Source organism: Notamacropus eugenii, chromosome 5 (assembly GCF_028372415.1).
Source record: "Notamacropus eugenii isolate mMacEug1 chromosome 5, mMacEug1.pri_v2, whole genome shotgun sequence".
NCBI classification, from domain to species: Eukaryota; Metazoa; Chordata; class Mammalia; order Diprotodontia; family Macropodidae; genus Notamacropus; species Notamacropus eugenii.
The window spans coordinates 422,479,214-422,504,199 of NC_092876.1; the positions used below are offsets into that span (position 1 = coordinate 422,479,214).

At 36.3% G+C, this 24,986-nt stretch overlaps 1 protein-coding gene across 8 annotated transcripts in view; it reads left to right on the plus strand.

Moving 5' to 3' along the window:
* The window catches only part of TIAM1 (TIAM Rac1 associated GEF 1), a 320,249-nt gene that overhangs the window by 272,156 nt on the left and 23,107 nt on the right, over positions 1-24,986 (plus strand). For all 8 annotated transcript variants that reach the window (XM_072615007.1, XM_072615015.1, XM_072615013.1 and 5 more), the window contains 7 exons: positions 9,396-9,499; positions 16,260-16,364; positions 17,090-17,158; positions 17,473-17,598; positions 19,728-19,836; positions 23,989-24,168; positions 24,284-24,402. In XM_072615007.1, the coding sequence (XP_072471108.1) occupies positions 9,396-9,499; positions 16,260-16,364; positions 17,090-17,158; positions 17,473-17,598; positions 19,728-19,836; positions 23,989-24,168; positions 24,284-24,402 (812 nt within the window). The remainder of the gene's footprint in view (positions 1-9,395; positions 9,500-16,259; positions 16,365-17,089; positions 17,159-17,472; positions 17,599-19,727; positions 19,837-23,988; positions 24,169-24,283; positions 24,403-24,986) is intronic.

Sequence of the window (24,986 nt, forward strand, 5' to 3'; positions counted from 1 at the left end):
AGAATATGATTCTATTTGGTTGGAACTTAGAGTATATGACTCTGAAAATAGTCCATAAAAGTACCTAGGAGTCGGATTCTGAATGGTTTTTTTATATAGGGCTGAGAAACTTGTATTTTATCCCAGGGGCAACAGGGAGACACTGGATGAATTGCTTTCTTGCAGCAGGACAAGGCATGGCATCTTGATTGCTGGGTCCAATTTGCTGCTGGATTGCATCCCACAGGTTGGATATCTAGAACATTTCATTTTTTTAATGGCCAAGAATTGGAAACTCAGAAAGCATCCATCAGTTGGAATGGTCAGACAAATTACAATAAATACATGTGATAGAATACTATATGCTTTACAAAATTATTAAGGGAGCAGTTTCAGAGAAACTTTGGGAAGACTTGAATTTATATATAAAAACAATATTGTAAGATAAACAACATGTAAAGATTTAAGAACTCTGATCAGTCATAATTCCAAAGGCTTCTTCTGTGATTCAGAATGCAACTCAGCTCCTGACAGGTTATAGACTCGGGATATAGATTAACACACATATTTTTTTTGGATGTGGGCAAGTGGAAATTAATTTGCTTGACCATGCCCATTTGTTACCAAGGGCATGGTTTTTTTTTTTTTAATGGAAGGAGAAAGAATACATTTTTAATTAAAAAATTAAATTTTTTTACAGAAAACATGGGGGAGATATGGATATGTTTTTGTGTATCATGTTCCCTTTTGGCAGTCTGGTGAAACCCTTCTCAGAATAATGTTTTTAAATGAACAAAATAAAATACGTATGATTATAAAGGAAATCAATTATATTGAAAAGCAGTTATAAAAAAAATTTTTTTGGAGACAATCAGTGACTCCAGGGCCAGTGTTCTATGAATTTCACCACCTAACAGCCCATCAAAACGTGTGTTTTTTTAAAACAAGTTCATGGACCCTAAGTTCAGAACCCCTGCAACAGAAATGTCAGAAGTTGGAATTTCTGTTTTATTTTATTTTAATTTTTAAATAATGAAAGTGGGTAGTGCAGAATATAATCATCCCTGTATGGCTGAGGTAGTGGAGTAAAGGGGTAGGTCTTGGCATTTGAAGAAATTCGGGAACCTAGAAGTTTAAGGTGTTTGAGAGAGCATTAGCATGAATGTTGAAGTCCCTTAGTATTAAAGGAGCAGTTGAGGAGGATAGAGGACAGTGAATCAGGTACTGAGCTTCTTTAGAAAGGAGGGACCATGACCTGGTGGATGGTATAGAAGAGCCACTATAATAAGGATTGTACAGAAAATTTTGAGGATCTAAATTTAAAAGGCTTGTAAACTGCTGAGTGATGGTAGCAAAGGCAGGGGCTCACTGTGGCAGTGAGGAGCAAGAAATATCCCAATTCTTCCTTCTAGATCAATATGTGATATGAGGGTATAAGAAGAGGTATTGCCAGTACTGGAGAAGAGAGCCATGGATATGGTGTCCTATGGAGGAAGCTGGTGCTTGAGAGCAAGTAAAAGTAGGAGGTGAAGCAAGGAAAGCAACGTGGGGAAAATGAGGGGAAGTTTGTTAGTTACTGAACAAGAATTGTAAAGGTCACATTAGAAGGGGCGAACAGAGTGTGAAAGGACAGGGTTGAGGCGAATAGGGGTGCTACAATGGGGATAGTATATGCCTGGACAGCCAGCAATTCAGTAACACAGGAGTAGGGAAAGCAACAGGTAGTGGGAGTTTGATAACTATACGCATAGCAGTGAGTGATAGATGAATTAGCATACTTGCAGGATACATTAGCAGTAGGAAAGAATGGAAGTGGGAGTCCAATTAGGATGTTGGCAAAATGATCCAGGTGATACATGGAGAAGTCCTGAGATGGAATAGTGAAGAAAAGGGAACAGGCGTAAGAAATGCTGTGGAAGTAAAGCAACAAGACTTGGCAGCTGATTGGACATGAACTTAAGGAGGAAGACAGAATCAAGGACGACTTGAATGACTGGAAGAAAATAGAGGAATTTGGAGGAATGGGTTTAGGAAAGAAGAAGTTTTGGGCATATTGAGATTGAGGTACCAGCAGTACCTATAGAAGTAGGGGAGTCTGGGGAGCAGTTGGTGTAAGAGATTACTGAGAGAGAATGTAGAGAGAATGAAAGCATCCAGGAGAGAACCTTGGAGAAAACTCAAGTTTAGTGGGTGGAAGATAAAGTGATAATCTGGCAAAGGGGAGGATTCATATAGGTAGAACCGACACATTATAAAATCATAAATCCAGAACTGGAAGGGATGTTAGAAGTCATATAGTTTAACTCCCCAGTTTAACTGGTGAACAAATTGAGAACCAGATAGGCTAAGTGACTTGTCCAACAGTCACAGAGGCAATAGTGGGGATGGTGGGAATGGAGGCAGAGCTGGGATTTGAACTAGGGTCCTGTAATACCGGGTTCCTTCTATTGCATTATTCTACAGATTATCACAGAAGCCAAGAGCAGAAGGAATATCTTAAAGGAGGGCATAGTTATTAATATCAAAAACTGGAGAGAGGTTAAGTCATTGATTATGAATTATGTGCCAGGCACTGTGCTAAACACTAGGGGTACAAATAAGGGTAAAAATGTGATCCATGTCTTGAAGGAGAAGTGAAGGCACCAGTTGTAGGTGACTTTCTCAAGGAAGATAGCTACATAAGGGAGTTCAGTAAAAGTTTTTTTTGTTTTTTTGGTTTTTTTTGTTTTGTTTTTTTTAAGGATGAGGGAGACATGGGTAGGAAACAAGGAGACAACCAGTAGATAAGGAGATGTTAAAGGTTATCATCAGAGTAGGGATGATAGAAGGGACAATTTTCTGTGGAAGCTGAAATGGAATGGGGGGTCAGTGTTCCATGAAGAATCTTCTGTACCTTTGTACAGGCTACTTCCCTAGCCTGGAATGTACTCTCTAATTTCTGCATCTTTTTAAAAATGTATTTTATTTTTAATTTATGGAACAAAATAGGCATTTTCATAATATAGCATAATATTTTAAAAGATGATTGCACATGAAACTGAATCTATTATGTACAACTTGGTATTCTTTTTAAATATATAATAAAATTATCTTGTAAATTTTTTTCCTGTTTTTCTTCCCTTCCTCCCTCCCTAGAGGGCTATCATTAGACACAAATGTGTGTGTGTGTGTAAAATCATTCTATATCTACTTCTATTTATCAGTTCTTTCTCTGGATGCAAATAGTGTGTTCTTTCATAGGTCCTTTGTAGTTACATTGGGAATTTACAATAGTCAAAATAACTTACTCGTTCAAAGTTGTTCTTAAAATATTATTGTTGTTACCGTATACAACATTCTCTTGGTTCTGCTTATTTCTGCATCATAGTAACATTACTGAAGACATTTGGGCTCAGCCCAGGCTCTTACTCCTACAGGAAGCCTTTTTCCCTCCAGTTTTTTAGTGCTCTGTGTCTTCTGAAATAACTTACTATGTACTTATTGTCACCAGATTAGGATAGAAATTCTTAGAAGTCAGGAGTTGACCTGACTTTGTATCTCTTTGCCTAGTTCAATGTCAAAAACTCACTAAATGGAGTTGAGTTGTTTTGGAAGGCATGCTTGGAACTTTGACCAGTTAAGCAGAATTAGGTTGAAGAGAGCTGAGGCCTTCAAGAATTTAAGGTTATTGAAAGTTGTTAGACGATCATTCCCACCTTGTTCTTTTTAAAAATCACACTGAGACCAGCCTTCTTGAGAAACATGGCTGAAATAAAGAACTATTATTTTATGTGGCCACAAGGTGGCAGCTTTGTACCAGTGAAACCCAGTTTTCAACTATAGTAGTTTGTATTACTACAACTTTTAAGTTAGCAAATGCAATTGACGTTGTTTAAATTTTTTTTTTAGAATTTGTCATCATACATATATTGTTCAGAAAAATGGTACCCTGTCCTATACTTTTTGTTGCCCAACTGTGCAATGCAGCTTTTATATAGAATTGTGGATAGATATGGTTTACATATTAAAAGATATTAAATTTAGTTTTATATTATGATTATTAAGATTCTTTTTATAGCATACTAGATGGGTTATATGTCTAAATGGATGCTGTTCTTATAAAACCATACTTGTTCTAATGATGCTAACTTTGCTGAAAATACTTTTGGAACTCTTCTTTTTAAATAACCATTAGAACTCATACCACATTCTTTTGAGTATTCTTCATGGTAAAGTGTTGTTTTTTCCTTGGAGGGTAGAATTAATTTTGAGAAGTCTTTTGAGCCTGGTCTGGTGAAAATAGATCTCATCCGAAGGGAGGAGTGACCAAAAAAATCAACAAGGCAGTTTTTCTTTCTGTGGAACTCCATTCAAATTCTGCTCTGACTTTAATTTTTGTCTCTTCATTTCTTTATGGTAGCATGTATGATTGATTTTTGAACCAGGAATATGGTTCTTTCTCATAAAATGTGAGTATTTGAAATCAGCTTATGTTGTACACTGAAGATATTTTCATTAAAAAAAAATTAGGTGGGGAAACTGGCCACCAGACTATTGTTAAGTTATAAACTATTTGTGATAGGTGATACTTTTGACTTGTGTTGGTTAAATTATGATAGCTTAGGTATATTTGAAACTTTCTTCTTCTATGGTATTGGTCTTAAGTCTTTAAAAATTGTTCATTTTTACAGTGTTGATATTATAGCATAAATTCTTTCTGGTTCTATTCTACATTAGTTAGCCTTCCCAGCTTTCTCTGTAATCATGTCTTCATTTCTCATAGCAAAATAGTACTCCATTACATTCATATACATTTATTTTTTCTGCCATTTTCCATTTGATAAACATCCTCTTGGTTTCCAGTTTTGTTTTCTCTGTCACAACAAAAAGAGTTTCTATAAATATTTTGGTACATAGGGGTTCTTTTTGGAATCTAGACCCAACATTGCTGAGTCAAACAGTATGCACAATTTAAGAGTGCTTGGTCATTTCCAAATTGCTTCCCAGGTGATCCTACAAATTCATAACTCAACCAACAGTACATCAACGTGCCTCTTCCTGTAGCCCTTCTTTGTCATTTTCCTTTTTTGTCAATTTCACCAATCTGATGTATGTGAAATAGGACCTTAGAATTGCTTTAATTTGTATTTCTTTAATTATTTGTGATTTAGAGCATTTTTCCAACATAGCTATAGATAACTTAGATTTTTTTTTTCTCTCAATATCCTTTGAACATTCCTCTCCTGGCTCTGTTTCTAAATCTCTGAACTTCACCACCATATATATAACTTTGATTTCTTCTTTATATCCTTTCCTGCCTCTGTTTCTGCCTCTCCAGGCTTTGCCAGCATATTTTAGATCCCTGAAACTTCCATCTGTTCCTATGACCTCACACTGGAATGTCCCTCTGCCCTTTCAACCTTCTCGTCTTCCTTCCCTCTAGCTTTGGAATGATGGTGATACACCATGTTCCACAATTCTTGCTATCTGCTATCCCATTCCACTCCTCTTCTACATTTCCTGCACTAATCACTTACCTTGGGGTAGAATGTGCACCTTGGGGTAAGGTGGAATGATAACCCTCCATAATTCAAATCAGTAGTCATTCCATCACTTGTGTTAAGGTCATTATTGGAATAGTTGTTAGTGTAACTAAGTTGCCTGGTTTCCTCCTACTCTTCCCTCTTGGCTGCTCTCCCTGTACGTCTCTTTAGAAAAGACTTTCTCTTTTTTTCCCTCTGAATAAATTGTTCTTGGTTGTAGGCCTAGCTATTTTGGCCTACAAAGCACAAACAGAGCGGCTTCTGTTTTTGTCAGTAAAATTTCCTTTTAGAAACTTTACTATTCCCCTTAGTCTGACTTTTGTAAAATTTTTAGGAAGGCTATTCTGTTTCTGAACCTTTGAAACATGTAATTTTCCAAAGTCCGGGGTATTTTTCTCTCATCTTTTTAAAATAGTATTTTTACATGTAAAGAATGTGTTCAACATTCACTTTTATAGGATTTCTCTCATCTTTTACCATGAATTCTAGAATCAATTTGTCCCAAGTTCCTCATTGTGTCTGTCTCAATAGCAACCACTAGTCTCTCCTCTTTGGTCAGAATTAGATATACAGGAACACTTTGTCTTATTAGTTTGTTCTACCTTTTGAAAAATGAAATCATTATTAAAACAAGTCAGGAATTGCTTGCCTTTGGCGGATGTTTGGATAATTGTAATTACTCATCATTATTCCTTCTCTTTTTCCTTCTGTTTATCTTCCCCAAAATGCAGTCTGATTCTGTACATCATGCTTCTTCTCCCGCTCCACCTCCCCAGTTCCTATATCTGTTCACATATTAATTATATAATGTTTTTTCTGTCACCCTGTTAATTTCATTTCTTCCTATCTTTTCGGGACTACATACAATCCCATTCAGTAGGAATTTCGTAAGCTCCTACTGTGTATAAAGTATTATGCTAGGCACTAAGAATAAAAATGAAAAACAAAAAAAGTAATCTGGTCCTGGCTTTCTAGAAGATTGCATTCTATTGTTGGGAGTACAGATGGGGGGCCGCGGTAGAACATGTAAAAAAGTACATGCAAGTTTTTTGAGGGATGAGTGAGAACATTAACAGCTGCAGGAATCAAGAAGCATTTCATTTAGCTGGTACATGAGCTGAGCTTCTAAGTAAGCTATGGATTCTTGGAAGCATCAGTGAAGGGGGAATGTACTCCAGACATGGTGAATATTTTGAATTTGAAATTTTGATAGGATATCCTTAAGGAGAAATCAAGTTGTATCCTTGGTGATGCGAAACCTCAGGAGAGGAATTTGTTCCGGATGTATAGTGAAGAGATTCATCTACATAGAGCAAATAATTCCATCTATGAAGCTGATGAAATCACAAAGAAAGAGGCAATGAATGAATGAATGAATGAATGAATGAATGAATGAATGAATGAATGAAAAAGTATTCTTTAAGTGCTTACTATGTGCACAGTACTATGCTGAGTACTGGGAATGCAAGTCCTCCTATAAAGAGAGAAGAGAAGAGGGTTCAGGCAGAACCTTGGGGACTGTTGATGGTTATGAATCAGCATGACCCAGCAAGGCAGACAAAGTAGCAGTATGTAGAACAGAAGGCAGAAGTAGCAGAAAAGTAGAAAGAGAGAAGCATTATAAAGCCAAAGAAAGGGATGTCCAGCATTGTCAAAAGATGCACACATGTTAAGCGTGAATGAATACTGGAAAAGAACATTGGATTTATTGGTTAAAAGACCACTGGTAACCTTGGTAAAAGTAGTCACATTAGATTGATGGCATGGGAAAACAAGACGCTTAAAAGTAAGTAGGGCAGCAGATTGGCTATGAGGAGTGAGAAAGAGATGATGGTAAGTAGGTGGTGAGTCTGGGGAACAGGGAGGATAGTAGTGCCCTTGGGGAAAAAAGTAGGGGAGCTAAAAAGAAGGGATAGTTTTTTGGGGGGGAATTAATGAATTCAGTTTCTGACATGTTGAGTTTAAGATGTTTATGGGACATTCAGTTTGAAATGTATAATACGTATTGGACATCCAAAATTGAAGATCAGGAGGGAGGTTAGGGATAGCTAAATAGATCTAACTATCATCTGTTCAAAGATATTAATTGACGGATAGCTAGGTGGTATGGTGAATAAAGCATTGGTCCTGGAGTCAAGAGGACCTGAGTTCAAATGTGACCTCAGAAACTTAATAGCTCTTTGACCCTGGGTGAGTCACTTAACCCTGATTCCTTCAGAAAGAAAGAAGAAAGAGAAAAGAGGATAATTGAATCCATGGTAGTTGATAAGCTCACCAAGTAAAATCATATAAAGGGACAAGAGAAGAGGGTTTAGGAGAATACTTAAGCAATATCAGTGGTTACTGGATATAAGCTAGATGAAGATCCAGCAAAGGAGACTGAAAAGAAGTAGTCAGACAGAAGGAAAGAGCAGTGTCACAAAAATCTAGAGAAGAGGGAGAATGCAGGAGAAGAGGGTGCTTGACAAGTGTTACGTGTGGCTGAGAGAGATCAAGAAGAATGAGTATTGAGAAAAAAAACCAAAGATTTTTTTTTTTTAAGTTAACTTTTTATAATCCGTTTTAATCCGTTAAAAAATCCATTTTCTTTCTCTCCTCCTACCCTCCCATTGGAAAAAAAAATGCAAAACAAATTCTGACATTGACCATGTTCAAGAAACGTGTCTCATTCTGTCCATCATCTCTGTCCAAATGTTTATCTAGATTTTAGCAAAGTTTGTGTTTTTTTTAGAAAATATTTCATAGACTTCTTAAAGATGAAAAGATGTGACCTCTGTAGTAAATCCATGACACAGACTTGAAGAATGGTCTTCAGTTGTTCAGTGTCAGCTTTGGTGAAATATTCCTTTGCTCTCCTCTTGACTCTGTTTGTTGACATTTTTGTCAAATGATTTGGATAAAGCCATAGATGGCATGTTCACCAGATTTGCAGGTGACCCAGAACTGAAAGTAAGCACTAACATAGTGAATTACAATGTCAGGATCCAAAGAATATCTGACAAGCTGGAGCATTGGTCTGAATCTAATAAGATACAATTCAGTAGGAATAAATATAAAGTCATAAACATGCATTCAAAAACTCACTTTCACAAGATGAGGGAGGTATAGTTTGAGGGTATTATGGCTAAAGAGAGCCTGAGTTTTTAGTGTACTGCAAGTTTAGTTTCAAAGAATATTGTGATGTGGAATCTAAAATTAGGTGGCTTAGTGGATAAAGCCCTGGATTTGGAGTCAGGAGGACCTAAGCTGGAATCCTGCCTCAGGTACTAATTGTGAGAACTCAGCAAGTCATTTAACACCCCTCAGCCTTCATTTCCTCATCTGTAAAATGAGGATAATTGCCACCTCCCTAACAAAATTTTTGTGAGGATCAAATTTGAAAATGCTCTGCAGATCTTGAAGGTGTTATGTAAATGCTAACTAATATTAGGAGAGGTATAGCTTGTAGAAATAAAGTAGTATCAGTCCTTCTGTACTATATTCTGACCCAATTACACTTGGAGTATTGTTTGGGCTGTGACAGTTTAGACTATTGATAAACTGGAGACAGTCTAGAGGAGGAGCATCTAAGATAGTCAGGGTCCTTAAATTCATGCCAATAAAGAAAGATAGAAGGAATGGAGATACTGAATCTGAAGAAGACTCAAGGGACATAAGCTTGTCTTCATGTAGTTGTCAAATTGTTGCATGGAAGAGGAACTAGACTTGTCTGTTTGGCTCTAGAGGGCAGATGGGCCACCTCAGGAGGCTGTAAGCCTCCTCTTCACTGAAGGCCTTCAAAGGAAGACTGGATGGTTATTTGTTGGGTGTGTTTATAGCAGGTGTTCTTCACTGCTGAGGGCCCCCTCCACCTCTAAAAATATGATTTTTTTTTTTGGCTTGCATTTTCAACAGTTAACAGCCTTTGCTCTGAGCAAGTCAGAAGTGCTGATATGACTCCTGAGGAGACAGATGTCCATGACTTGGAGTCCTCTGAGGAGGGTGACAAAACAAGCAAGGTGAGAGATTTTCATTTTGGTGTTACAAGTCTATCAATCACACAGTTGATAAACATTTATAAAATGCCTGCTATGTGCCAGGCACCGTGCTAAGTTCTGGGGATACAAAAAGATGCAAAAAAGACAGTCCATGCCCCCAAGTAGCTTAAAATCTAAGGGGTGAATCTATTGTGATTCTACCATAACTGATGTAGTTTTTTGGCACCTGCACATAATTAAAGGGTTTTTCTTAGGAAAACATCTGATCCTTGAGGTATTTCTAAAAGTTATAATGCACTGTACAAATTATAATTGTGGTGTCATCCAGTTTGGAAAATCCTGTTCCTGCACATCTTCAGTCTGTTTCTGTACATGTTCTTTATGTATATTCCAAAAAATAATGGAATTTTTTTAACTCTGTCTTTTTCTATGTGTATATACATCTATGTATCTCTTTAGCCATCTATGCGTATTTTGTCTCCCTCCTTTCTGTTATTTATTAACATCTTTTTTAATGGATAAGCAAGATAATACAGTTCCTAGAACATAGTAGGCACTTAATAAATGTTTATTGACCATACCTGGCCATAATAAAGAATTCAGGAAAGTGACATACATATATAGGTTTACTCTTGGTATATGTTTTACTTTTCTAGAGTTTTGTTTCTGTTCTTAATTTGAAAGGAAGATGAGTAGAAAACTTAAATAAAGTTCTCTTGATTTGTGAGGCCATCATGACTTCTATATATGTTACTGGTTTGGAAGAAAAATGATCACCTAGTGCTGGCGTAAAACATCTAGCAGAATGAACTACACTCAGACTCCATCCTCTACAAAAATTATAAATGTTCTTCTACAGAGGTTTATTTTAATGAGAGGAAAAATTGTACTTTTCTTACTAAAAACTGTTGAGCTCCCCAAAGATCTTATGCCTGCATGAGATCTTTCTTCCAGGTGCGAATGAATGAGGTGGGAGCAAGGATGCTATCCTCTCCATTTATTATCAGCTAGCTCAGAGTATAAATAGGCATTCTACTTCCATGCATACAAGAAGCTCGTAAACGCTGTTTGCTGAGCTTAAGTGCTTGGCTGTTCTTGCTCTTGCTCAAGATAATTGTGAAGATCGGTTATTGCATAAGGGTGGTCCATCACGTAAGTCATGCAAGGACATGATGTCTCAAGAGATTTCTCCCGAGGACACCATGACCCTGATAACCTGAGACCCTGATAACCCCTTACAAAAAATGACATCATTTGGCAGAGAGATGTGACTCCGTCATCTCCAAAAACTATAAATATTTTGGATCTAAATTTCATTCTGACTTCCATTGGCAAGTACAGATGCTCAAATATATAAAACAAGATCATGATAAAAATAAAAATGAGAAGATGCAAGATGAAACAAGTTTGATATGTCCATAAATTTTATTCGTAAGTTGTTGCCAGTGCCATTTAGTTCTAATAACTTTAACTTAGTAATACTGTCAGGGAAAAATTTTTAAAACTAATACTATATGATTTTTGCCTAAATCTGTCAGAAAGTTTTACTTAATTTGACATTAATCTATAACCAAGCCATTTCTGATTGGTAGAGAGATATCCAAAATGATGAAGTCCCCCATGTACTTTCACATGGCTCTGCTTTAAGACAATTTTAAGTGGCATTCGTAGAAATTCTGAGGAAGAAAGTCACAATACAATTTGGGATTAACACTCCAGAAACCTTGCAGTCAAGTCTGTATCTCCTTCATACTTGACCATTCTCCTGGAGGAATCATTAAGTCTTCTCCTAGATATCTATATTAATCACCTAAACTGAATAGGAAGTAGAGAATAACTTCCCATTCATTGGAAAGAAAAGAAAAAAAAAACAACTTTTCTTGAGTGATCCTAGTCAGTCAGTCAAAATCTGTCTTAAAGGATCAGGAAAGGTAAGACTCAAATTTGGTTGTTATCCTTAACTATTTCCCTAAGAAAAATCTTTTTGACCTTTCCGAGGGTCTTTCCCAAGAATTTTGGAAGGGGCTTTAGAGAAAAATATTATTTCTTAATATTTCTATAATTTTATGTTAATATAATATTTAATAATTCTAATCAGTAACCATCAACAAACCATTACTAAGTGCCTACTATGTGCCAGCCACTATATTAAGTACTGAGATAGAAAAAGACTTAAAAGATCCTTATTATAATCTAATGGGGAAGACAATATGCAAACAAATATTTACAAAGCAAGCCATATAAAGTATAAATAGGAAATATTTACCTGATGAAAAGCTCTAAAATCAAGAAGCATGGGATTTTAGTTGGGATTTAAAGGAAAGCAGGGAAGTCAATAGCAGAAACTGAGGAGGGAGAGCTTTCTAAGCATGAAGGGCAGCCAAGAGAAAGGAATGTTTTGTTCATGAAACAGCCAGGAGGTCAGTGTCACTGGATTCAAGAATATATGGTGGGGAATAAGGTATAAGAAGATTGGCAAGGTAGAAGGGGACTAGGTTATGAAGGGCTTTATATAGAAAGTCTCTAGAGTTTATTGAGTAGGGGTGAAATTGTCAGACCTATTATTTAGGAAAATCCTTATGGTGGCCAAATGGAAGGTGTATTAGAGAGGGGAGAGATTTGAGGTAGGTTGACTCACCAGCAGGCTGTTACAAGAGTCCAGTTGTAAGGAGATGAGGGCCTACACCAGAGTAGTGGCAGTATTAGAGGAGAGAAGAACGCATTTTGAAAAGATGCTAAAAAAGTGAAATAAGCAGGCCATGGCAACAGTTGAATTTGGGGATTGAGGAATGGGTGAAAAAAGAGTGAAAAGTCCAGGATAACTCCCAGGTTGTGAGCCTGAGAGACTAGGAAGATGATGCTGCCCTCTACAGTAAGAGGGAGGGTAGGAGTGGGGAAAACATTTAGGGGGAAAGATAATGAGTTCAGTGTTGAACACACTGAGTTTAAGATGTCTACTGAACCTCCAGTCAGAGATGGATGTTGGAGATGTGAAATTGGAAATCAGCAGTTTGGGGCAAGGTAATAAATTTGAGAATCATTAGCATATAGATGGCAATTAAATCCATAGGTGCCAACGAGATCACCAATTGCAACAGTATAGAGGGAGAAGAGAAGAGGAGCCAGAGCACAACCCTGAGGGAGATCTAAGATTAGAGGATGGGATCTGGAAAAGAATCTAGGAAGGGAAAAAGAAAGAATAATCTGATGCGAGGAGAACTAGGAGAGAGAGGTGTCCTAAGGACCTAGAGAGAAGAGATTGTCAAAGGTCAGAAGCTGCAGATTGGTCAAGAAGAATGAGGTTTGAGGAAAGACCATTAGTAACTTTGAAGAGAACATTTTGGTGGGATAAGGTAAGGGGTTAAGAAAGCGAGTGCAAGTGGAGGTACCTATTATAGGTAGCCTTTTTTGAGGAGTTTAGCTACAAAGGACAGAAGAAATATGGGACGATAATTAGTTTTAATGGAAGGATCAAGTAAAGGTTTGTTCAGGAGTATTTTTTTTTTTATGTGCTTCCTACAGTACCCATATAATCTTTATTCTTGTAAACCTTTTTGCCCTTTGTCTCTATGTATAAATCCATGTATCTAGCATGGATTTATTGTTATACAGCTAGGTTGAGATTAATATGAGTTTGAATAATGCAAAATTCAATTTAGTTTGGATTATAAAATGATACCAAGTCAAATTATAAAATGATATCAGGTTGTATTTAATAGAAGTCAAAAGTCAACTAATGTGACACATGCAAGTTAGTCAAGGATTTTAATTGCTACATTGTCAGTAAATCTGTACTTGCTTATCGTGTATGGATGTGCTGTGCTGTTAGGTACTATATTACCAAAAATTGTTAATTAAAAAAACTCCTCTAACAAAATGGGCAAAAAGGAGAATAATTCAAATGGAAATGCTGCAAGCACAAAAAGAAGAGGCTTCTTATCAGAAGCCTGGAATTGTATGTCCAGTAGACATCTTAAACTCAACATGTCCAAAACTGTACTCATTAGAACAGAGGTCTGCACACTGCATATTTTTGTAGGTCCTGCAAGCTATGAATGTTTTTTACATTTTAAAATCAAGTTTTATTCTATTTTAAAATGTAAAAAAACATTGTTAGCTTGCAGCACCCATAAAAAAAAAGACAGGTTGGATTTGACCTTCATTAAAACAAAAATTTGATGTGATTGAACAGCATGACTGTGGTAATATTAACTCTAAAACAGGATAAGATATTAAAATGCCTGAATCTGCGGTATGGAAAACCCTTAGGCAAAATCAAAGAAAAAGGTAGAGTCGCATCAGGTTTTGTGCTTTACAGACAACGTGGAATTAGAAGTGTTACAATAATAGAAATGCAACATCTTTTGGCTGTATGGATTGGAGATTGCAATAAAAAGTGCATTCATCTTAGCACAGCTGTTCAGACAAAAACTTCAAACTTATTTAGAGCAGTGAAAGAAAATGCAAATGAAGTGGATAATGAAGAAACCTTTACTGCAAGGGTTGATTGGTTTAATGGCTATAAAATTGAGTTTAATTGCATAATGTTGAAATTACCAGAGGCTGCCAGTACAGATGAGGACATGGCAGCTAAAGATTCTGGTGTTTTGAAGAAAATAATCTAAGAAGGTTGATAGACAAATCAACAGATTTTTAATGTAAATGAAATAGGCTTCCTAGGGGAAAGGATGTCTTCCAGAATTTACATTTCTAAGAAGCAAAAAAGTCAGCTTGGATTTAGAGTGTCTAAGGATCTTCCAGTACTTTAATTAGGAGGTAATGCAGAAGGGGATTTTAAATTAAAGTCAATACTTATTTATGGGTGTCCTGTACTCGGAAAAGCTACAACCATTGATTGCCTTCAGTTCTTTGGTGGTCAATTAAGAAAGCATAGGAGACTAAAGTTGCTCTTGAAGACTGGTTTTCAAGTTATTTTAGCCTAAATGTTGAATAATATTGCAAAGACCACGATATCACATTTAAAACATTACTGATTTTTGAATAATGCCCTCAGATTTCAAATGCATATGGTTTAATGTGTGGCAATGTAAAAGTCATTTTTCTACCACCCAAGACAACATCTTTATGGCAACCCATGGACTAAGGAACTTATTGCAACATTTAAGGCCCAACACCTTAACAAAAACTTTTAAATAGGCAGTTTGCGAAAACTGCAGGAACAATGCAGATTCCTTAACCAACTTTTGGAAATATTTTAACATCAAAGATGTAATCAAAATGATTCATCATGTAAGGCAACAAATAATTGCAAGTAACATTCATTGAGTATGGAAGCTCATTTTGCCACAAGCAAATGTATAGCATTTATACACCTCTGGCCAAAGGTGAAGATATAAAAGATGAAAGTGAAAGAGGAGAAAGTACTTACTCAGTCTTGACCCCTAAGACTTTGGAGTGTGGATATTGCTGGGGAGGTCCATACATCTTTTCTCTTCCCATAGGCCAGTGCCTACTTCCTGGTCCAAGGCCTTATATTTTACACACCCGCTCACACATACACACACACACACACGCGCACATACACACATACTTTTTTTTGAGGGGGAGGTTAGAACTGTGTGAGTTGCAGAGAATACGTAGACTTGGATGAGGTGAAATCTGCATTGCAGATCTTGTTATATTATATTTATCCAAAACCATCCCTCTTAGGAACTTTCCTGTTTCTATAAGAACTGAAATACTGAAAGAACTAGCAAATGTGATTGCTGGGCTACTATCAGAATCTTTGAAAGTTTATAGATTGGGAGAGGTACCACAAAGCCAGAGAAAAATAACTTCTAATTTTCTCCAAATTAATGTGTAAATTGTACTGACTTTTGAGATACCCTATATAGCTGCATTCTCCAGTAACAATGGTGCTTCTCAAAAATTACCTGTATAGTGTATCTCTTTAGTTAATATGTTCATTTAACAGAAACAGACTAGACGGCAGCGTACATATCTAACCAACTTTGGGAGGTAATTGAAAGTACACCAGTCTAGGAATCAAGAATCCTTGGTTTGAATCCTATGACCAACTGTTTGACCTTGGGAAAGTCATTTTTCTACTTTGTGGCTCTATTTCCTCATATGTAAAATGGGCATAATAATACACTATATATTCAATAATTATTTTCAAGATCAACTGAGAAAATATTTGTGGAAACATTTTATAATGTATAAAGCATCATAGAAATACAAGATATGAATAAAGTACAGCATTGAGATATTTATTATTAAAGAGCAAAAGAGTGGTTGAGACAGACAATATGAGCTAATGGGTAAAAGTGAGATATATGGGTTAAACTGGAGATAATCAGTAGAGGGAAGGCACTAAGATTAAAGAAGACTGGGAAAGGATCCTTGCAGAATGTGGGACTTTAGCTGAGCCTTGGAGGAAGCCAGGAGGCAGAAGCCCAGGCCTGGGGGACAAGCAGAGAAAACGCACAGTTAGGAGATGGAGCGTGGTGTACAAGGAATGGCAAGGAGGCCAGTGTCACTAGAAAGAACATAGAGTATGTTGGTGAGTGTAAGGTGTTGGAAGACTGGAAAATCAGGAGAAGGCCAGATTATATAAGGTTTTTAAAAAGTCTGCATTGGTAGAGAGATTTGCACTACTGGGAGCACCTAACACTAATGAAATCAAGGATTCGGGCCAGAAAAAAGGGTGCTAAGACACGGTGTCTGTACTAAATTTTTAAAAACCACTTCTAAATAGTACAGAGCAGGATGCTGCATTTTGACTGAGGTGAACCCTTCTGACCTAAGCTTGCTTCCTCAGGAATGCACTGGACCCCAGCTGGTGACCATGAGACAACTGACAGATGCAGATAAACTACGCAAGGTTATTTGTGAACTCCTTGAAACTGAACGAACCTATGTTAAAGTAAGTCTTTTTCTTCATTTTTCCTCTCCTTCCCTTTCTTCTCTTCCCCTTCCTTCCCCTGCTTTCCCTGTGTTCCTATCCCTGTTCTCCACTCTCCAGTATGTATGCAAGTAAGGTTTTTTTTTTTTAATTTTTATTAATTATATATTTTATATATTATAATTAATCATTAACTTTTAATCTATTTAAGTTACATAAGAGCAGGAAGTCTTTGTTTTTTCTTCTGTCTGTAGCCTTCTGTTTGGAATAGAGTAAGCCTTTAATAGATATTTATTGATTGATTTTAACCTTCTGATTAACTCATGTTTAAAAAGAGTAATCAGAAAACACATGAACTCTAATAAAAATGCAGTAACCAGAGAAGGAAGAGGGTGGATTTTACATTCGTATCTTTATGAAGGATAAACCCTCTTACCTTCGGAATTTTTAAAGTTGTAATAAATACCAGATTATCCAAAAGCACAGATTACCCCAAAGCATATGTTGATATTTGAAAGTATGAATTTAAGGCAATCATATATTAATTATGATTTTTATTTCTCATGGCTCTTTGCTGGAAACTTATGTTTTCTGTGAACTGCTTTGTAATTATATATTCTGTTCTGCAAATGGAATTTTATTTCTTAAAGGCTAATGATAGAAATTTAGAATATTTTCTGTATTATTTCTTGATATGCTTTTATGGGCATTTAGATATGTTAAAAAGTATTTATTTAAACCCTTAGGATTTAAACTGTCTCATGGAGAGCTACCTGAAACCTCTTCAGAAAGAAACTTTCCTTACCCAAGATGAGGTATGGTACAATTATATTAATGTTATTAGATCATATATTAGATACATAGCCATTTTGACTTTGGGGGATGGAAAGAAGGAAAATTGAAAGAATGTTTTAATGCATTTAATCGTATCAAACAGGTAAAATACTCCTTTTTAGTTTGCTTCCTTGTACAAATATGAGCTTTAACTTGACAGCAGGATCATTATTTAAATTTGGAAAGGTAAAAAAAAAAATCTAGAATTTTATTTTCTTTGAAAATTCTGTTTGAAAGTGAAAGTTTTGAATGCTTGTGAGGACTTTGATGGCTCAGGGTCTTTCTTTTTTATTAGCTCGATGTGCTCTTTGGGAATTTAACTGAAATGGTGGCATTTCAAGTAGAATTTCTCAAAACTTTGGAAGATGGAGTAAGATTGGTGCCTGATCTTGATAAACTTGAGAGAGTTGACCAGTTTAAGGTAAGCAGAATCACTAAATAATCTGATTCCATTAAGAAGTATCTTATCACATATCATGACTTTAGTAATCTACCCCCTTAGTTCCCTCCTTCTGCTCATTGCTTTCCTTATACCATGGAAAACCCATCAACAACACATTTTATAAGAGTCACAGAGATATAGTGCCTTGCATTATATTCACGTATAGACTCCCTAGGAAGGAAGCCTAAATGGAATACAAGAAGAGTACTGTGTCTTGTTTGTCGTATTTAAGGTAAGAACATTATATTTCACATGAAATGAGCTGAAGAAATCCTTGACTTCCAGTTTCAAAAAAAAAATTCATCAATCTTAATCTTTTGTGTGAGAAAGTTTACTAATGGAAAACTGAAGTAAATTTACTTTGACAGACAGCAACAAATTTAATTTTCCTAATTCAGCAAAAGCCTTTCTAAATTAATCTTCAATACTGCACTCTAGGAATATATCCTTTTTTAAAATTTTATTTATTTGTTTTAATATTCTACAATCACTATTATAAAACTTAGATTTTTACACACACACACCCCCCCTCGCCTACCTACCACCACCCCCCTCCCTCCCCAGGACGGCATACAGTTCTATATAGGATCTACATATACTTTCCTATTGAATACGTTTTCACTATAGTCATGCTATGTAAATGAACTAAAATAAATGGAAAAAATCATTTAACAAAACATAATTTAACAAAACAAAACATAATACACACACACACACACATACACATACACACACACATACACACAAACATGATCTGCTACATTCTGCAAATTAATTCCATAGTTCTTTCTCTGAGTGTGGAAGGCATTTTGCCTTAGAAAACCATTGGGAATTTTTTTTTTTAAGTTCTTGTGTTATTACAAAGTTCCAAGGATACCAGAAAAACCTCTCGCACACTGTGGTTGTTGCTGTGTACAAATTTCTCCTGCTTCTACTCCTTTCACTCAGCATCAGATCACATAAGTCCTTCCAGGCCTCCCTGAAGTCTTCTTGTTCATCATTTCTTATGGCGCAATAGCATTCCATTTTACATTCATATACCATAATTTATTCAGCCATTCCCCAATTGATGGGCATCCCCTTGATTTCCAGTTTTTGGCAACTACAAAGAGTGCTGCTATAAATATTTTTGGAGCATATCTTAATATATGGTGTCATGAGACCACCTATTATCTGTTCTGTTCCTTTTGAAATAGGTTATGTGTTTTCAGTTGTGAGTCCCAATCCACCAAATCTCTGCGATACCTGTTGCCCTATTGCTGATGTGATAAGGAAAAAATAAATTTCAAGTTTCTTAATTTTTTCTGAGCAGTTCCTGATCTCATATAGCTACTAATTATCTCTTCATTGAGTTTCCCTACTTTTATATCATATTAGCAGTTTTTTTAAAAATTGTTTTTAATTTTTCATTTTTAACACAGTTGATATCACATAATATAATTCCAACTTTTGGTCAGGTGATATTTCTTTTAAAGCATTTACAATACAGACCACAAACGGATTTTTTTTTTAACATTAACCACCTGAGACTCAAATAATAACTCTGTATGCTAACTTCATAAGCCCTTGACCTAATTGTCTCCACACTATTACTAAGAATTAAAGGACCCTAACTTATTGTTGTCGGTCTAAAGTCCTAAGCCTAATAGCTTAATTTTAGACTTGACCCTGGATGTTCCCCTACCAACAATCTATAATTTAATAGATCTGGTATTAAGCTTACAAACCTTTTGACTATAGGAAATTGCCACTAAGAGTAGACATATTAGCAATTCCTAGCATTGTAGCCAGGAGATAACGATTTAAGATAAAATTTTCCACCATCCTATCATCACTATCTGTCCATAAAAAACACAAGTATGAGAAAATAATTATAACGACCAATTATAGTTGGTAGTTATTTGGAGCAGACAATAGAATTTTTACCACATAAACTCATATTTGGACATTCTTTCCACATTGATTCAAGGCAAATCATTGAGTAAACCACGTAAACTAAGATTGGAAATTCTGTTTTACCTGTGACATTGGTCCAGAGATAGGGGACTCAGAGTTTAACAGTTGGAATAGTGAGGTTGCAAAATTAACCTTTTTTTTCCCCAATTTAGAAAGTGCTCTTCTCTCTGGGGGGATCCTTTCTGTATTATGCGGACCGTTTTAAGCTATACAGTGCCTTCTGTGCCAGCCACACAAAAGTTCCTAAAGTCTTGGTAAAAGGTAAGATCTGCAGGGATTTCAACATTTCATCTTGCTACACAGTGATAATAACTTATATTAAGGGGACATAGTTTATTGAAATTGGCGAACTGTTGATGGTGGTAGGAGGAGGAATCCTCATGGTTTTTATAGCAAAGAGTAAAATCTTCAGCTGCCCCATAATTCTGCTTAGTGAGAAGCAAAATAGTTGAATATCTTGATGTACTCACTAATATGGAGTTGCTTATGATTTTCTTTGGAATAGTGGGGATGCTTTGTCTTCAGATGGTTAGATGGAGGATTCAGAAGTTATTTTGTTCTTATTTCTGTTACTAATTTGCTGTATGGTTTTCATCATGTTCATAAGTATCCTGAGAATCTATCTCAGTTGTTATTGTTGATGTGTGTACTGCCACCACAAGCACTACAAAATTCATTGCAGTTATTGATGTGAATTTCTTGAATTATGTCTATAGAGTGTGTAGAACAAAAGTAGTGGTTAAGTGTTTGCAACTAACCCGCTTTGGAGTATCCTCAGAATCTGGAGAATTTTAATATCCGTGCAAATGAATTTCTGTATACAAATAATGGTTATTTTTGCTACTGGATAAGAATTAAAGGAAAATTTCATAGATAAGCAATGCACTTAAATAAATCATTGGAAAAAACCATAAATTACTAAATATTGCGTTCCTTTTAATTAACTGATTAACAAAAAAAGGGGTGCCAGACAAATCCCTGTACAGATAAACAGATGATTACCAGTGCTTGTTAATGTTCATGTTTGCTGCTCAGGAGAGCTACCTTGCTCTGATTCCAGATTAATATTAGTAGGTTACTGCAAATACTGTTCAAATAAAAGTGTCTGCCTAGAAAAATATTTTTAAGCCTCAACTAATGGCCTATTTATGAAAACCAGTATTTGAAGCCTATAATGTTACAGTGAAGTAGAATTTGGGCAGAGTTTTCACATTTTTTTTGTAATGAGATTTGATCTGTGTGTGAGATATTTGTTTTTGTGTTATATTGTGTTATACTATATGTGTTATATTATTTATATGTTCTTACTGTTCCTTCTCAGATTGATTGGTTTCTAAGTCGTAGAAACTTGACAGACCATCTGTTAAGTTGTAGAAGGGCTCGAAGCTTTGTCAATAAAAAGAGTACATCCACCAGCAAAATTACAGAGCCTTTTAAAGGATGAAGGGTTGAATTAGTTGAATTATCAGGTTGTTGAATTAGCCTTTCAGTTTTTCTATCCACAGTAATTCTAGACCTTTTTAGGGTCTTTGGAACATATCATGGTATTTTAAAAAACGTAATTATATTACCTCTGTCTCAACAGTTTAAAAAGTGAATATTATTATTTTTAATGCTAATAGTAGCTAGTATTTATATACCACTTACTATATGTCAGGAATAGTGCTAAGTGCTTAATGAGTTTTTGTTTCATTTTATTTTCCTTCATTTCACAATCACCCTGGGAGGTAGATGCTATTATCCCCATTTTATAGAAGGGAAATGGAGGTAAAGAGAGGTTAAGTGACTTCCTCAGGGGTCACACATCTAGTAAGTATCTGAGACCAGATTTGAGCTCAGGTCTTCCTGACTTCAGGTTTGACACTCTATCCACTGTACCACCTAACTGTCCCATGCTGTAACTAATAATAGGCATTGCGATTATTGGGGGCAGTGGAAGGAGAGATACTTCAAACCTTTCTTAGAAGTCCTTTCCATAAAAGTTCATGTTTTATTTATAAACAAATTGAGATTAAAAGATATCCAAACTATTTGGAGATATTTTAATATTAATAAAAGCTCACATTTGGGATAAACACAATGAAGCACCTCCCAGGGGGTGCTTTAAATGGCATGTGATTTTTTGCTGTCTTATGTTTGTAGGATATAACTATGCAGTGGTCGATTTGGTGCCTATAGTCCATAGGAACATTCTAAGGCCATTCTGGAGACATTTAGCAGAAGAGCAAAGCTGTATCTTTCACAAAGATCTCTCTTGACCTGGTCTAGGTTGCTTATTATGGAGCGGCATTCCAGGACAATCTTTTTCTATCACATTATCAAAGATTCTGGTCTTTTTGGTCAGGCAGTTTTTGCAATTTGTACATGACTTAATTGTAAAAAGAGCTAAAGCTACTCTAAAGTTACTCTAGTAACCAGGCCTTCTGATTCTCTTTGAGCCTTGCTACTAGAACATTGGACTCCAAAATAAGCACTTAAAGCCTGATCCCCAGGGTATATGTGATCAACCAGTAAGAGGGTGGCAAAATGAGTTGCATCCTTCCCTCTTCATAACTATAAGTTTTGGAGCTTGTCTTAAATATAACTATTCTTAGATTGATCCTCCAAAAATCCCCCAGTCTTTCACTCAGTATTGTAAATTCTCCAACCTCTCTACACTAAGCTGTAGACCCTTTGGGATAATTATGGCCTGAGCAGTGCTCAGGTAGGCACAGCCAATAGCTGCACAGGTACCATTGGGAAAATTCTCACCTAGACAGTATGCATGCATTCCTTCAATAGTAGGTGGGTTCTGTGCTCCAGGGCAGTGACCAATGAAGTAAATAAAAGTCTAGCCTCTCCCTTTTCTGTTTTGAGTTACATAGAAAGAGCAGATATGGATGCCTTGTGATCTTCCTCATATATATCATTATCTTATCTTTGCTCTACAAATCTACCCTTCTTCCACACTTCCCTATTCTAATGAGGGAGCCACCATCCCTCTAGTTACCCAGTTTCACCACCTTGGTGCCATCTTCAGCTCCTTGCTTAGTCATCCCACATATCCCAGTAGTTGAATTTTTTTACTTTGATTTGGTCAAAGGGCAACACTAGAGGACCACATGTGGCCTCTAGGCCACAGGTTCCCCACCCCTGCTCTAAGAGTCAAATTTTATTTCAATTTCATTTCACCTTTTGAAATTTTTTATTTTTGTTTAAGCTTTGTAATATACACATAATTAATCCAGTAGTACATACCGCAGATAAGTTAACATGTACATGTGATGCCTGATTATGAGTGTGCAAGCCAAAACTCTGTGCTAGAGGACTATAAAATTTCATTCTTCAGAGAGTCTTAGCGCTAATGCCCTTTCTATCTTGGATCATTCTCCTAAACAGTCAAGATAGGAAGACACTATTGTCAGAAACTGAACTTTATTTGGACTAAATTAATTTTTTCTTTTCTTTTTAACTAGAGGACTTACAATTTGAGTAATCTTTATTTCTAGTTCTCTCCACAACCCCTCTCCATTCTTGGCATTGGAAGGATCACTTTATTTAGGTTGCTATCCTACAGCATGACTTATAAGTATATGAAGACTCATGCTTTTCCCATGGATTCTTTTTAAGTCACCAGTGACACCATATAAAGAATGAGGTCATTGGTAATAGTATATGTTTCTAGGTTGCTTTAAGGCTTATAAAATACACGCATTATCTCGTTTGATTGTCACAACAACTTAGTTAAAGTGTGTCAAATAATACCGTTAGAACATAGAAGAGGAAGCTGATGCTCGGTGAGGTTAAGTGACTTGCTCAGAGTCGTCTGGCAAGCAAGTGGTACAGCTGGGATTCACCTACAGCTATTTCCATTATTATATACTGTCTCTTTGGTAAGAATGCTTTGAGATCAGATTTAGGTTCTTTCTGTGAGAGAACTCCTTTCCTTAATGTTTCATTGACAATAGCAGCTCATAATGATAGGAGTCAACTGGGGCAATAAGGAAGCAAGGGTAATGATATTTAAAGATAATATAAAAGCTCCAGGCTTTCTTCGCCCTCTCAGGAGCAGCTAAGAAACAGAAATAGGTTTATGAGTTTCACCCACTTTTTCTTCTCAGCCTTCAGTGGAGGTGCTGCAAAACAAGGAATATTTGAAAGACCAGGAACCATGTGAAAGAGAAGAAGAAAGCAGCCCCTAAACAACTTAACACTTCTATCTACTTTCTTAACAGCTATTCTCCAGCTGGTTGAATATGAAACATTTATTTGATCACAGGGAAATCCTGGTTTGGGTTTTTTTTCCCCTCCCCCATATATACATTCTCTTTCTTCCATCCCTAAAAAGAAAAAATCTTGGGCTAAAAATGAGTAAAACTGTGACAGAGGAATAATTTGAGCTTTTCACTGGTGATTTATATTTACATTTTCTAGCCAGGACAGACACAGCTTTCAAGGCATTTTTAGATGCTCAGAATCCTGAACAGCAACATTCATCTACTCTGGAGTCTTACCTCATCAAGCCAATCCAAAGGATCCTCAAGTACCCTCTTCTCTTAAAGGAGCTCTTTGCCCTTACAGATGAAGAAAGTGAGGAGCACTCCTACCTGGATGGTAAACCAGTTTTTGCTAGCGCTTCACCACCCTCCTTATTTCTTTGAAAACCTATTATTTTGTACGTAAAGAATCCCTATAAATAGCTCTTTTTTTCCTCTTTTTATCCACTCAGTGGCCATCAAAACAATGAATAAGGTTGCAAGCCATATAAATGAAATGCAGAAAATCCATGAAGAGTTTGGTGCCGTATTTGACCAGCTCATTGCTGAACAGATGGGAGAGAAAAAAGAAGTAAGGACTTAATTCATGGGTGTGAGAGAGAGAGAGAGAGAGAGTGTGTGTGTGTGTGTGTGTGTGTGTGTGTGTGTGTGTGTGTGTGTGTGTGTTTCTCTTTTTTATTCTTTGTTATGGTGGATAGGTTCCTGGGAGGAAAAAAAGGGGAATACTGAGACATCAAGGTGATGTTGAAAGCAAAAGATATCAATAAACACTTTTTTTTTTAAAGAGTTTTGAAATATTACTGGCAGCTGTGTGGAGGAAGGATTGGAGAAGATAAAAACTTTAGGCGGGGGAGAGAGAAACCAATTGAAGATTGTTTCAGTAGTTCAAAGACGAAATAGTGAGGGCCTAACTAGGGTGGCAGAGATATGAATGGAGGAAAGGGGACAGATGGAAAAGATATCATGGAGGTAGAATCAACAAAATTTGGTTGCTGACTGAATGAGGTGAGGGAGGGCAAGTAGCCAAAGAAGACTCCAAGGTTACAAATCTAGGTGTTATAAGGAGGGTGGTTGGTACCATCGCCCCAAATAGGAAAGTTATGAAGAGGGGGTGGGTTTGAGGAGAAAAATAACGAATTCTGTCTTTATCATCTG